Source organism: Bufo gargarizans, chromosome 4 (assembly GCF_014858855.1).
Source record: "Bufo gargarizans isolate SCDJY-AF-19 chromosome 4, ASM1485885v1, whole genome shotgun sequence".
NCBI classification, from domain to species: domain Eukaryota; kingdom Metazoa; phylum Chordata; class Amphibia; order Anura; family Bufonidae; genus Bufo; species Bufo gargarizans.
In genome coordinates this window covers 300,364,072-300,379,921 of record NC_058083.1, presented here as the reverse complement: position 1 = coordinate 300,379,921, position 15,850 = coordinate 300,364,072, and the positions used below count along the sequence as shown (strand labels likewise).

The 15,850-nt window shown below is 41.5% G+C and overlaps 1 protein-coding gene across 2 annotated transcripts in view; it reads left to right on the top strand.

Annotated features, from left to right (window-relative positions):
• FAM184A (family with sequence similarity 184 member A) overlaps nucleotides 1-15,850 on the top strand; it is a 185,006-nt gene that overhangs the window by 76,482 nt on the left and 92,674 nt on the right. For both annotated transcript variants that reach the window (XM_044291911.1, XM_044291912.1), the window contains 3 exons: nucleotides 10,016-10,870; nucleotides 13,931-14,066; nucleotides 14,897-15,078. In XM_044291911.1, the coding sequence (XP_044147846.1) occupies nucleotides 10,016-10,870; nucleotides 13,931-14,066; nucleotides 14,897-15,078 (1,173 nt within the window). The remainder of the gene's footprint in view (nucleotides 1-10,015; nucleotides 10,871-13,930; nucleotides 14,067-14,896; nucleotides 15,079-15,850) is intronic.

Sequence of the window (15,850 nt, the reverse complement as noted above, 5' to 3'; positions counted from 1 at the left end):
CAAATACTGAAAAGAATTCCAGACCCTTCTCACATCAATAATCCTAGAGATCTCAAATTCAGGTTACCTGGCAACCTCCACTGGGGGCGGAGATTCCTGTGTAGGGGATACAGGGGACACATACTTCTTGAGTAAAGACTTGTCAAAAACATTGTGAATATGAAAAGAGTCAGGCAAAGATAACTTAAGGCACAGGAAATAATAATGTCTCCGAACTCATAAAGCCCAATAAACCGTGGTGCAAACTTATTGGAAGGTACCTTTTAAGGGCAAATTCTTGGTGGATAACCATACTTTATCAACCCAAAGTCTACTGCTCAAGAGTGCTTTTTATCCGCATTGGTTTTATGAACCTCTTGGGCTTTTTTCATGTTCGACTGAACCTGGGCCCAAACTGTGCACAGTTCTTTAGCTACCAGATCAGCTTCCGGAATTTGTGAGGAAGATGGCGAAAAATGAACTAAAACGCGGATGGAAACCAAGATTACAAAAAAAGGAGACCTACCAATAGATGAGTTCACCTGGTTGCTAATGGCGAATTCAGCCAGGGGCAGATGCTTCACCCACAGCTGTTGGTTGTCGGAGACATAACACCTCAAGTACTACTCCAGAGACTGGTTCAAACGTTCAGTTTGACCGTTGGTTTCCGGATGAAAGGCCAAAGAAAAAGGCAAAGAGATGTTACATTTGCGACAAAAAGCCTTACAAAACCTAGAAACAAATTGAACACCTCTATCCGAAACCACATTTTCTGGAATTCCATGTAACCGAATAACATGATCAACAAACAGAGAAGCTAAAGTCTTGGCGTTAGGCAGTTTTGCCAGAGGGACGAAGTGCACCATTTTGCTAAATCTGTCCACAACTACCCATATCACCGACTTACCCTCAGACATCGGCAAGTCAGTGATAAAGTCTATGGAGATATGGGACCAAGGTCTACTAGGCATGGGCAGTGGTCGTAACTCCCCCACTGGACGAGACCTAGGAGTCTTGGACCTGGCACAAACCTCACATGAAGACACATATGAGTGGACATCTCTAGACAGGGTACGCCACCAATAAAACCTGGAGACGAGTTCTTGGTGGCATTAATACCCGGATGTCCACTAAACACGGAATTATGAACTAATACTGGGGCGTTAACGAAACACCTCTTGAGTGTTTCAAAGGCCTATATGGCCTCTGGTAACCAATTCACTAGATCAGCTCCCTTCTTAGTTAGATCTGTGAGAGGCTTGGCAATAATAGAAAAGTTTCCTAATACATTTTCAATAATAATTTGCGAAACCTAAGAAACGTTGTAGTGCTTTAAGAGAGGAAAATCTCATTCACTCCAAAATGGCCTGTACCTTCCCTGGAGCCATCTTGAAGGATTGGGGTGTGAGAATATATCCTAAAAACAAAGTTTCCTGTACTCCAAAAATACACTTCTCAACCTTCAGGAACAGTCGGTTCTCCCGAAGGACCTCCAGTACCTGTCTAGTGTGAATAATGTGAGAATCCCAGTCAGGTGAATAAATCAGGATGTCATCTAAATGAAAAATTACTAATTTTCCAATAAATTGTCTAAAGATGTCATTGACAAAATTTTGGAAACCCAAACGGCATCACTAAGTATTAAGAATGACCCTCTGGGGTATTAAAGGTCGTCTTCCACTCATCGCCCACCTTAATTCGGATAAGATTATAGGCCCCCTTGAGATCAAGTTTAGTGAGTCAGTGAGCCCCGAGAATTTTATTAAACAGGTCTGGAATCAACGGCAACGGGTACTGATTCTTAATAGTAATCTTATTCAACTCTCTATAATCGATACACGGTCTCAATCCACCGTCCTTCTTAGCAACAAAGAAAAAACCTGTCTCCGTAGGCGACACTAAGGGTCTAATATGTCCTTTTTGTAGACTCTCCTTCAAGTAATCCCTCATAGGCTTCCGTTCCCGACCTGACAAATTATAAATACGACTCCTAGGGTACTTAGATCCCAGAACAAGGTCTATGCCACAGTCATAAGGTCTATGAGGGGGAAGGAAATCAGCCTCAAACATAGAAAAACTACAAAGTCACTAATGTATGTGGGAAGAGAGTTTGATTCCGCAGAGACTCCAGCCTGAATAATAGGTAGACAACATGCATCACATTTCACCCCCCTTTTTTCTAACTCACCCGTGGACCAGTTGATGACTGGATTATGATCCTGGAGCCAAGGTATACCCATAACTACCTCAACTAGTAAATTTTTAGAATACAAAAATAATTACACTCCATATGACAGACCCCCACAATCAAGGTTACTTACGGAGTATAATATTCTACTGTCCCGCCCACCAACGGTGTGGAATCAATAGCAATGACATGAATAGGGTCAGCAAGGGACAACATGGGCACCCCAAGGTAAATAGTAAAGTTATGGTCAATAAAATTAGCGGCAGACCCAGAATCAACAAATGCCCTTACTGGAGCAAAAATAAACAACCACCAGCAACAACACTTTCTCTTTAACCACCTTGGGAAGTACCTTTTCCTTCTGGGCATCAGGATGTGGAGATCTCCCTGAAGGAGGAACCTTAGGACATTGCCGTATACAGTCATACGATTCTCCACAGTAGAAGCAGAAAGCCTTTTGACGTTTCATATCCCTCCTGGTCATTCCGAGCTGCATGGGCTCCTCTGTATGATTCTCCAATTGGACTCTTGAGGGTAAAGGATCGGATGTAAGCACCAGCAATGGAGACGTCAGTTTTTCTCTTTGTCTTTCCCTAATTCGTGGGTCCAGTCTAACAGCTAGAGTCCTAGTCTGTTCTAAAGTGTCAGGGAGGGGGTAACTGACCAACATATTTTTAAAGTCTTCTGAGAGCCCCAACCGAAATGACATCTAAGCGCTGGATCATTCCAACCAGAGGAAACGCACCATTTCTGGAATTTGGTGCAATATTCCTCCAAGGGTCTGTTTCCCTGACTAAGAGACTTTAATTGACTCTCAGCTACTGCTGATTATCAGGTTCATCGTACAATACACTTAAGGCCTGAAAAAACGATTCAATATTAGCTAGACAAGGGGAATCCGTGGGGAGAGAGTAAGCCCATTCTTGTGGGTCTCCCTGCAACAAAGAGATAACAATGCCTACCCTTTATTGTTCAGAGCCCGAAGAATGTGGTCGTAAACCAAAATAAAGCTTGCAGCTTTCTTTAAATGTCAGTAAATTGTTCTTATCCCCTAAAAAACAGTCAGGCAGTTTTACATGAGGTTCAAGATTTTAAGCAGAAGAGGCCGCTACAGGTGGGGTAGGATGCAATTCTTGCTCCTGTAGCCTCTCTGCCAAATCCTGCACCATTTGAGCGAGACTATGTACCTTATCCGTAAGGACTCGCATAGGGTCCATGGTTTTAGGTAAGGCCTGTGATTCTGTCACGTAGGCAGGGAAGAGTGCAGCCCTGATCTCCACCTGCACTTCTGTCCCTACCTACTTGTACAGCCCATCCTAACTTTCGGCGTACAACTTGGTGGCGGTCCCTAGCTTATATACGTGCAGGGGCCCAAAGGGTGCTAAAGTAATAGGTAACAGAGTCAGGGAAGCAAAGGTCAAAACCAGGAGGCCACGCAGGTACACAAGGGAAAAAACACATAAGCAAGGTCAAAACAAACTGAAGTCAGAAGCCGAGAGGTCACGTTGATTCCAAGGAGGTATCAAGGTCTAGGTCAGAATCAAAGCCGAGGTCCAAATGCAATAGCAAGGTAAATAGGAACGCTGGTGAAGGTATAAAGACCAATCACAGGAAATCTGTGGCCAGCAGACTGCCTGTTTAAATAGCTCAGACTGGTGAGTCAGATGACGTGGCCAGCGTCACGTGAGTTGCATAACACAGCCCAACATAGCCGATCGCTGATCATCATTATCGGCGCTCAGCTCTCCTGCTGCTTGTTGTCTAAGGAACGGAGGCTGCTGGCCACACCAAGGATGCATGCGCGGCCGTATCCTTGCTGCCCCCTGGTCCCCATGGAGACGAGGACGCCGCCCGCGTCCTCGCTCTGCTATGCGCGCGGAATGCCGGCGGCGCTGCGAAGGGAGAATGCACTGCCGGCTCCCCGTGACAGTATTTCTGATATTATGAATTTGAAAAGCATTAGCTTTCCAAGTTTCAAATTATTTATTTTCTTAAATTTTTGTGTGTCAAGGAACAGGTTTATTTATGGATCCCATTTGTTTCTTTGGGCTGAAACAAAAGGTACAATGCTAATTTTCTCATCAAATGGCAGATACAGGGACATTTCATTTCCTCTGTATTTACCTAAAGTGCTGTAGGATGCAGAACATTTAGCAAGAGCAGACAGTGAACTGGCTGCAGGGAAGGTGTCGGGGGTTTTACTTCCCAGCAACTGCCATTCTCTACCTAAAGACGATACCTAGTTGTACAGGGAGCAGTTCTACTGGAAATAAGCGACATTGAATAATACAGGTATTAGTAAATGACCCAAAACAGAGGCACAATTTAAAGGGAAGGTTTCATCGGAAAATGACCTATTGTCTAAATCAAGATTTTGTGTTAAACATTTTTTTAATAATTTTTGATTTTTAAAATTGAACTTTATATGCCCAAAAATTCTAAAATCCTGTTGTTTTTGCAGTGCCCACTAGGCCTTATAATGTGTTGAGATTATAAATCATGAGATTATTATAACAGACAGGATTACAATAAAAGATAACACCTATATATAGATAGCACAGAATCTATTCAAGGTATATGATGGTGGCAGTTTATCTACTCCCTCCAGACCCCTGCACAGGTCACACAGCATGCCTAGAAAACTCTTTCATAGATGTCAGTGAGGTCCTATCCAGACTATTGTGTCATCAGACTATTGTGGTTGATGTGGCTGCTGTAAAGCATATCTCAAAATGTTGTTAAGAACAGTTCAGGCAAAATGGCAGCCCCCATGATACTGCTTAGAAAATAGAATTTTAAAAATGTACAATCAGAAAATAAAAGCAGATTAGAAGAAAAAAGAATGTGTTGCTACACATTATATGTAGATGACACATTCCCTTTAAGTCAATATACATTGACTAGTCATAACATATACTGTTTAATACAAATAACAAATACTGGTTTAATATTAGGTAGGCTTCCTTCATTCTACCAAAACAGCTCCAAGTCATGGTAATAACTTCACAAGAACTTTGATGGTATCTTGCTTCAAAACATAAGAATTGCACACCCACACCCACAAGATGTAAAATAAAACAAGATTAAAGGCACCAAACCACCTTCTATGGCTCCATGGTTCAGTTGAGATACTTACCTACGTGCCCATTGTAGCTGGATTTGGGCAGTGGACAGGGACCAGCATGGATGTTCTGATTGGTCTCTAGCTATGCAGTCCTGTAATCTTCAAACTGTGAACAGTGTCTTCTGTCTATCATAGACGGCAATTTGCAGTTTGTACTATAGCAGCTTTTCTTAGGCCTCTTTCACACGGGCGTTGCGGGAAAAAGTGCGGGTGCGTTGCGGGAACACGTGCGATTTTTTCCGCGCAAGTGCAGAACATTGTAATGCGTTTTGCACTTACATGAGGAAAATCGCGCATGTTTGGTACCCAAACCCGAACTTCTTCACAGAAGTTCGGGCTTGAGATCGGTGTTCTGTAGATATTATTATTTTCCCTTATAAGGGCTCTTTCACACCTGTGTTCTTTTCTTCCGGCATAGAGTTCCGTCGTCGGGGCTCTATGCCGGAAGAATCCTGATCAGTTTTATCCTAATGCATTCTGAATGGAGTGAAATCCGTTCAGGATGCATCAGGATGTCTTCAGTTCCGGAACGGAACGTTTTTTGGCCGGAGAAAATACCGCAGCATGCTGCGCTTTTTGCTCCGGCCAAAAATCCTGAACACTTGCCGCAAGGCCGGATCCGGAATTAATGCCCATTGAAAGGCATTGATCCGGATCCGGCCTTAAGCTAAACGTCATTTCGGCGCATTGCCGCATCCGACATTTAGCTTTTTCTGAATGGTTACCATGGCTGCCGGGACGCTAAAGTCCTGGCAGCCATGGTAAAGTGTAGCGGGGAGCGGGGGAGCAGCATACTTACCGTCCGTGCGGCTCCCGGGGCGCTCCAGAGTGACGTCAGGGCGCCCCACGCGCATGGATGACGTGATCGCATGGCACATCATACATGCGCATGGGGCGCTCTGACGTCACTCTGGAGCGCCCCGGGAGCCGCGCGGACTGTAAGTATACCGCTCCCCCGCTCCCCACTACTACTATGGCAACCAGGACTTTAATAGCGTCCTGGCTGCCATAGTAACACTGAAGCATTTTGAAGACGGATCCGTCTTCAAATGCTTTCAGTACACTTGCGTTTTTCGGGATCCAGCATGTAATTCCGGCAAGTGGAGTACACGCCGAATCCGGACAACGCAAGTGTGAAAGAGGCCTAACATGGTTATAAGGGAAAATATTAGCATTCTGAATACAGAATGCATAGTAAAATGGCGCTGGAAGGGTAAAAAAAAATAATAATAAATTTAACTCACCTTAATCCACTTGATCGCACAGCCGGCATCTCCTTCTGTCTTCATCTTAGCTGTGTGCAGTAACAGGACCTGTGGTGACGTCACTCCGGTCATCACATGATCCATCACATGATCTTTTACCATGGTGATGGATCATGTGATGACCGGAGTGACGTCACCACAGGTCCTGTTACTGCACACAGCTAAGATGAAGACAGAAGGAGATGCCGACTGCGCGATCAAGTGGATTAAGGTGGGTTAAAAAATATTTTATTTTATTTTTTAACCCCTCCAGCGCTATTTTACTATGCATTCTGTATTCAGAATGCTATTATTTTCCCTTATAACCATGTTATAAGGGAAAATAATAATGATCGGGTCCCCATCCCGATCGTCTCCTAGCAACCATGCGTGAAAATCGCACCGCATCCGCACTTGCTTGCGATTTTCACGCAACCCCGTTCATTTCGATAGGGCCTGCATTACGTGAAAAGCGCAGAATATAGAGCATGCTGCGATTTTCACGCAACGCACAAATGATGCGTGAATATCACCGTTCATGTGAACAGCCCCATAGAAATGAATGGGTCGGGATTCAGTGCGGGTGCAATGCGTTCAACTCATGCATCAAATCCGCGCGGAATACTCGCCCGTGTGAAAGGCGCCTAAAGGTTTGGACCAGATGGACTATGCTTCACTCTGGAGCTGTTCGTTACACAGCACGTGACAAAAAGTCCTCGTATTCATGTCTTCCCAGCTCTCTTCCTTGCCCCACTGCAGCTTTTTTCCTATTATAATCAGCAGGTGGAGAGACTTATTAGCTCTTGTGTACTGAACAGCTCCAGTGCTGATGCTGTTCAGTACCAATTTACTGTATGCCATGGTGGAGTCTAATGACATATCCAAGAGATTTTAATATTAAAGTAAAGTTGAAGGGGCTTTGGTGCTGAGGACTGTTGGCTTTCTTCTGTTTTAGTGCTTAGATTAGGTACAAAGCTCAGTCACTCCCCAAGTCGCAAGCTGTTTAGTACACAATGCGCATTGATTAGTCCTTAAGTTCATGTGGACCCGTGTTGCCCAGCCCTTTCCCCCTCTGCTGATTTTTTTCTCCTATAGCACTCAGTGCAGTCAGTGAGGAGAGCCAGGTTTTCATGAATATCAGGACTCATTGGCTTACATTGTGTATTGAACAGTTCCAATGCTAGAGCTGTTTAGTACAGATTTTTACTGGGTCAGTTGAAAAAAGCGATCTAGCATTTTGCTAAGGGGATATGTCACCAGTTTATTCTGCCCTTAGTTAAGGTAGCATAATAGTAGTTACAGATTCCCTTATAAAAGTATGTATAAAAAATTTACACCAGAGATAGTGTTTTGACAGTGGCCAGGAAATGGTGATGTACAGTAGGAAAACAGGTTATGTTAGTAAAGGGAGAAGAGCAGGAGAAAAGTGAAAAGTATTAAAATGGGGATGACGGCAATAGTTCAAATGAAAAAGAGTTGACACCCACATCTAAAAGTTTCTATGACCTGTTAAAGTGTTTTTGTAGAAGTTGTCATTGTATATTCAATCTAATAAAATATTAGTATACAGATATACATATGTCTTTAATGCTACAATACGCTATGATGGAGGATCAGGATTCTTTCAAATTGCAGTAATGCAAGTGTCAAATGCATTCAGGAAATAGGAGTTTCTTGTAGATATAGGCTTATGTAAATGTAGGTCTGAAATAGACTCTAACAAGCTAATCCGGAGTGACAGCTCACAGAAGATGTGTCCTCTATAAAAGAAAGATGAGGTGGAATGGGAAAAGGAAGAGCCTGAATGAGTCACAGTAGTGATGGTAAAGTCTTAATTTCAAAAATGCTGAAACAGCCAGACCACAGGAAGACTACCTTATTCAACTAGCTTTGGTCAAATTGAATAAAATAGATATCAACAATGTCCTTTTAGTTTTTGAATTTCTAGACACTGGGTGCTAGGCCCCAGAGGAAGATGGATGTTTATCACTTTCAATTTACCTAAATAGATTTAGAAATGTAACCACTAAGAGCATTTGCATAATAATTAGATTAGGGAATGAAACCAAAGAATAAGTAAAGAAGAACAGGAGAACTTTTTGTGTAGTTGGTGACCTTGTCGTTGTCCTGGTGTATACTATGGTGGAGTCTAATGACATCTGAAAAAGGTTCTCATGTTAAAGTTGAAGGGGGTTCAACCAGTTGATGCTGCGAGCAGAAACGTCTTCTTATTGCTTTGTGGCTTTCTTATATTTTAGTGCTTGTCTCACCTTTTTCAGGGAGAAAGATTAAGTACAAAACTCAGTCACTTCCCAAGTTGCAAGTGCTGACACTCATCTCTCCAGCCCCTGAACTCTGATTCTTTTTGCCACTGGCTTTTTTAGTTTAATGTATTTTGTAATACAGTGATATGTATGTTTGTGTGCCTAAGGTTCACCAGGAGATTGTTTGGAGATGTATAAAGCCTTGAGGGATACCAGTAGGGGCTGGGAAGTTTCAATCATCCAATGGAAAAGAGGGAAGGTTGGGTGGTCCCAATATTATAGTGGGAAATGTAATATTACCTAGACCATTCTTCTGTGATTTTGGGCAAGTAAACTTGTATATTTTGGCACATATTCATAAACTCCTCCATTACTTTTGGTGAATATACCTTAGTTTTCCCTAAAGCCCATTTGGTGCTTTTGTTTATGTGCTGCCTAGTAAGCCAGTACTTTCTTTTCTATCCAAGAAAAGGTCTTGGACCAGAAAGGGGCATTCTTCCTATTGTGCAGTGTTGTAGCAGATCAAGAGTGGAGTGTTTCACAAAAAAGTAGGTCATAAGCGGAGAGTAACATGAATAATCCTCTGTTATCTTGTATAGGGACAGTTTCCCCCCTTATATTATGTTATGTATGTTGATATGATAGATAAGAACCATAGCCAAATGAGCATAAAACCCTCCCCATAAAACAATTGTTTTATTTCTTCAAAATCTTTGTTTATGAAATGTAAGATGTGAACCGATATTAGGAATTTTTTTTTACAGACCTAAAAAATTTGAAATGTATTACATGAATACACAAAAATATTCCCCATAATCCTATGGTCTAATACTTTTATGAGACAACATGATGGTGGCAGAGAAAAAAAAACGTTGTCACTTTCCATGTAGTGTGATAAATATCATGCTATATTGCCTGGCTACTGAGTAGCTTATTAGACGTGCAGTGATCTGTGGACCCCTATACTTCCATACTCACTACCATTTCACCTTTCCTTTATTATTGTGTGTCGTAAAAAAATTGATACATATTGAGATGCATTGGTACTAATGTGTACTGTGCTATCCTGCAATCTCTATGAATGGTAGTAAGTCTAGTAATGATTATTTTGACTATTATGTGGTACTTAGTGAAAAAGAAAAATGCAGCTCACGCCTTCTTTCATATGTTATTGTATTTCATGTTCATAATTCTGTATATTTTTATTGATTGTCAGGTCATATATGCCTTAAATACTAGGAATGATGAGCATGAATCAGGAGTACAAGCCATTAAAGAAGCCCATGAAGAAGAAATTCAGCAAATTCTTGCTGAAACCAGGGAAAAAATATTACAATATAGAAATAAAGTGTCAGAGGAAACAGAGCTAAAAAGAAAAATACAAGCACTGGAAGAATCCTTAGAGGAACATAAAAAGATGAAACACCAAGCACTTACTGAATTTGAAGTTTACAAACATCGAGTAGAAGATATGCAACTTTGTGCAGAAGCCCAACATGTGCAGAGAGTTGTTACCATGTCCCGAGAGGTGGAGGAGATAAGGAAGAGGTTTGAGGAGAGGATACGGAGTTTTATGCAGCTTCAGGTCCAGTTTGAAAAAGACAAACGCACTGCCCTTGAAGAATTGAGAGCAACTCATAGATTAGAAATTCAGGAGCTCCTGAAAGTTCAACACAGTCAAAATGCTACTTTAAATAAGGGCCAGGAAACACTTGAGGAAATGCATCGATTACAAGTGGAAGAATTGAATAAAAAGTTGGAAGACCTACGTCTCGAGAGGAAAAAGTTAGTAGAAGATTATGAAGGGAAGTTGAGTAAAGCTCAGGCTTTCTACGAACATGAATTGGAAGCTTTGAAAAGGTCTCAGCACTTCACTGCTGAGAGTTTGCATGCCTGTAAGCAGAAAGAAGCAGAACTGAAGCGAGAATTTCAAACTCAAGAAGCTGTCTTACAGAAGAACCTTGGGATCCTTAAAACTGAATTCCAAGTTGTACAGGAAGAAGCAGGGAGTCTTAGAGAAAAGTGCCAAAAACTACAAGCTTCTCTGGCTACAGCAGAGAACAATGTTCAGGTAAATACACTGCTAGTGCTACTTTCTTAGATTGTAGACTTTTTAGATAAAACTACTTTTGGCATAGTATATAGTGGTCTACATTGCATAAATACTACAGCAAAAGTAATCACTAAATTAATACCTCCAGTATTAAAGGATAATTCTTAAAATTAATTACTTCCCTACTACTGGTTTATTGAATAGCTGTTCATGCTGCCATGTCTTGAAGGTTTCTTACTAGCATTGGGGAATAGCTTCTACTGTCTGGATCTTTTCCTTTGCAAATGAAGACCAAAGAAGGTCCATCAAAAAATTTGGGGAAAATGTACTTGCCTCCTGTCAAGAACCAGGGTGTGTGAACCCACTGTGTCACGTGTCCTACCTCCTCTAAGGGCATTGTCTAAGTGAACCCCTTGATCTTCACAGTACCCCTGATGGTGGGGATAGACTTTCCCAAGGGGAACACCTCTTAAGGAGGATAGGCACACAAGGAATCTGGTCCAGGTGGACCAAAGGGTACCTGAGAAAGGTACCAGAGGTACAGGCATTGTTAGCAGGCTGAGTCATCACCAGGAGCAACAGTGCAGGACTGAAGAATGAGGCAGAGGCGAACTCAGACAAGTCAGGGTACAGGTCAGGCAATCCGGATCAGCAACAGAAGAGTCAAGGCAAGCAGGCAGGGATCAAACAGGTAGCAGAGTCCAGGAATACAAGTACGAGTCAGGAACACAAGCGGATATCGGGAACCTTAGCAGGACACAAGGACCTTGACACTGAGGCATCTGGGAAGGAGGCTGAGCCACTTATATATGTGAAGGAGGGCTAGGATTGGTTGGCAAGGTCACATGATCCAACACATAAAACACAGGAAGTGATGCGCATCAGCACTTAAAGGGTTTCTGTCACCTGAAAAATAGGTATTAAGCTGAACATAACTATATTTGTGCCATCTAACTGCTTGCCGCCGGTTTTGAGAAAAACAAACTGTTATAATATGCTAATTGCCCCTGCTCCTAGAGGCTCCGTTCTCCCACCTCTGGCCATGCCCTGCTACAATAGATTGACAGGCATCAGTGGTCTCCTACCTCCGGCCGTGTCTACAGTGTAAATCTCGCGCCGTGCAGAATTCGGCGCAGGCGCAGTGAGGAAGTCAGCAGCCGCCGAGCGTCCTTCCCTCACTGCGCCTGCGCCGAATACTCAACGACGCAAGATTTACACTTAAGACACGGCCGGTGAGAGGAGAGCAGCACTGCCCTAGCCCTGTCAATCAAGAGAAGAAAGGTGTGAAAAAAGGTGGGCAAACGGAGCCTCTAGGAGCAGGTGCAATGCCCCCCCCCCCCCGCTCCTAGAGGCTAATTAGCATATTATAAAAGTTAGTTTTTTTTTCTAAATAAAGGCTTTAGGCCATGAGATGGCACTAATATAGTTATGTTCATCTGACATTAGTACATTGCTAATGTCAGCCAGCTTAATACCCATTTTTCAGGTGACAGAAACCCTTTAAGGAAATGTAGGAAACAAGCAGCAAGCATGCTGTGGCCAGGGCTGAAAGGAAACACTGGCAGCAGATCACCGGTGAACCAAGCGCCCGGGACCGCGGAGGTAAGCAGGGGAACAGCGCCGCACAGCCGCTGCTGTTTCACCTCCTTTGCTTCATCTTCTGATATTTTGTTTTGTTCAGGGGGATGTTTCCTTGTCATCTTCTTAGAACTGTTCCAGTTTTTAGTAAAAAGTTATAAAAATAAAACACAATGCAGATGTGCCCATACATAATCGAATGAATACAAGGAAAAAAACCATAGGAGCCTGTATCTAAAACCTAAGTGTATTGCTCATGCTCTTGAGGTGTGTGCATAGGCATGTGCTAGAAACTTTTTGTATGATATTGTGTCTCCCAATGGTATTATTAGTTTACTTATTTTTATATATATATATATATATATATATATATATATTCACTGAACTGAGTATGCCTTGTTGTTTAAAGTAAAAAAAAACCTTTTATTTATTTCTAATAAAATAAATGAGACACTAAATAGAGTGAAATCCTGCACTTATTTGGAGGGTAAACAGGGTATATAGTCACATGAATAGCCTGATGTTGTTCCTTATATAAAGGGGGGGGGGGTGGCCTAATGGTGGCTGGGGGTCGTCCTTTTCAGGGCGGGTGCCCCGATTACAGCCATTGAGGGATTCCCTGCCCATAGACTAGGTGAAACAAGGATAGTGCTTAGGGAGTTAGTTACCCGCCTCACCATTAGGCCACCCCCCTTTATATAAGGAACAACATCAGGCTATTCATGTGACTATATACCCTGTTTACCCTCCAAATAAGTGCAGAACTTCACTCTATTTAGTGTCTCATTTATTTTATTTGAAATAATTAAAAATTATTTTTTTACTTTAAACAACAAGGAATACTCAGTTCAGTATATATAGTTAGAGATCACTGAGATTATTTATTAGTAGGTCCATCTTCCTTAGACCTTTACTAAAAAACGGATTACATCCTTATTTATATAGCTCCAACATATTCTGCAACGCTGTTCAGAAATTGTCAACACTCACATTAGTAGCTGTAATTAGGGTTCACAATCTACCGGTAAATTCCAAATTAACCTATCAGAATGTTTTTGGTGTGTGTGTGGGCAGAGTACCTGGAGGAAACCCAAACATGTCAACAACATAGAAACTATGTACCGGTAGATGTTGCCCTTGGCTAGATTTGACCTAGCTTTGCAAGGATAACCACCAAGCCACCATGCTGTGCTACGATAGTTTAATAAATGCAAGCACTGTAAGAAAATATTGTGTTTCTCGAGGCATATTTATTTATTATGTTTGCTTAAATTTAGTGAAAATGCAGAGAATCAAAATGATATTGCAGAGCCTATGGAAGTACATTCATTGACAAGCTCGATAAATGCTTGCAGCTAGCACATGTTTGTTTCTAGGGTGATAGATTAAGTCACTGCCACCTTATGATGGAGTTTGCCATTTATTGCTGTAGGATTGAACAGACTCTCTGTCACGACTGCATTCTGTTATATATTTCATAAATTTTATATGTCCCCTTAGGTCCTTCAAAAACAGCTGGAAAATGTGAAGCAGGAGGAGATGTCTTTACTTAGCAAACAGAAGGACATGGAAAGTGAACTAGCAGCTGCTCGGGAGCGACTACAGCAGCAGGCTACAGAACTTGTGTTAAAAGCCAGTGGGTGTTTGGTTTTTATTTTTTATGAATTATTTTCTTTTTATATACTGGAACCACGTAAAATCCATAGGCTCACATAAATGTTTGATGATATTATCTTGTTATTATATTATACATGAAATAATACCACTAGGGCTTGTTAACATCCGAGTCAGAGGCCACATTTCCTTCAAAAATATTAGACAAAAAAGTCCTGTGTCAAGGACTTTTTTAGACCAGTAAAAAAACTGTTGTCCCGAACAAAAAACAAATAGACCCTATCATTGTCAATGGGGTCTGTTTAGCTTCATTTGTTTCACTTATGTGTTGAACCGCCACTTCCATTATTTTTGTTAATCTGCTCACCAGAGCAGAACAATGGAAATTGTTGATGCTGCTGTGGACCTAGCTTTGCAAATGTTTCTATATGTACACAAGTGTTGACCAGTGAAGATGAGAAGCACCACTTTTACCTAGGTCTTCTTATGGTTTGGTAACTAGATCTCACAATAAGTAATAATTCTAGGAAAAGATGACCCTAGCAGATTGAACCCACTCTTTAGCTGATATACTGACTTGACCCAAAAAATTACCAGCTCAGGCTTGGTTTTAACATTCAGGGTTTTCTTTAAGCAGCTTTGAAGCCAAAGCCATGAGTGGATTCAAAAAGAGGATAAGATAGCTCTCCTTTGTATGTTTCCTACATTTATGATCCACTCTTGACTTAAAAAACCTGGGCGTGTATTTTAATTATTTTCTTTTCTATTAAGACAACCCCTTTAGGCACATATGGACTGGTAGAAAACTTTTACTAATAAAATTGGCTTTTTTTTTTTTTTTTTTTTTTACAGGTCACATTGGAATGCTGCAAGCTACACAGATGACACAAGAAGCCACCATACAAGACCTGGAATCTGAAAAAGCTAGGATAAAGGAAAAAATAGTTAGACTAGAAGAAGAACGGGCTATGCTGCAAAGTAAAAATCAAAACCTGGATGAACGCCAAAGGCAGCAGATCCTTGCACTGGAAAAGGTTAGATCTGCATGTATTACATGTTAATAAACTACAGGCTTAGTTAGTTACAGCTGTCTAACATATAATGACTTAGAGTACATCTTTGTTCAGACATAACTGTGCTTGGAAAGGGTCATTGACGCTTGTCTAGTTTATTCATTTCAGAATATGATATGTCCCTGTACTATATGAACTACTGGACAAATTTGCTAATAGTGGGTAATTATAGTATCATTTTTTAGGATGTATGTTTGATATCACAAGCCCAATTCATCACCCCTCCATCACCATGCTTGACAGTTGGTATGAGGTGTTTGTGCTGATATGCTGTTTCTAGTTTTTCCCAACAAGGCACCATGCATTATGGCCAAATGTCTCCACTTTAGTCTCTTCTGTACAAAGAACATTGTTCCAGAAGTCTTGCGTTTTTTTCAGATACAGCTTTGCAAATGCCATTTTCTTTTTAGAAAGACAAGGCTTTCTCCTGGCAACTTTTTTAAACAGGACATACTTGTTCAGTCTTTCTCTAATTGTACTGTCATTAACTTGAACATTTAACCTGCTAACAGAGATCTTTAGAGTCTTCATTGTAGCTTGTTTTTTTGCAGTCTCTCTGAGCATTGTATGGCCTGACCTTGGGTTGAATTTGCTAGGACGTCCACTCCTAGTAATATTGTCAATTGTCTTTAACCTAATAATCTTTCTGACTGAGAATGACCATCCCAGATCGACGGGCAGCAACAAATGGTTCGCTGAGATCATTGCCGATGTCTTTCCTCCTTGGCATTGG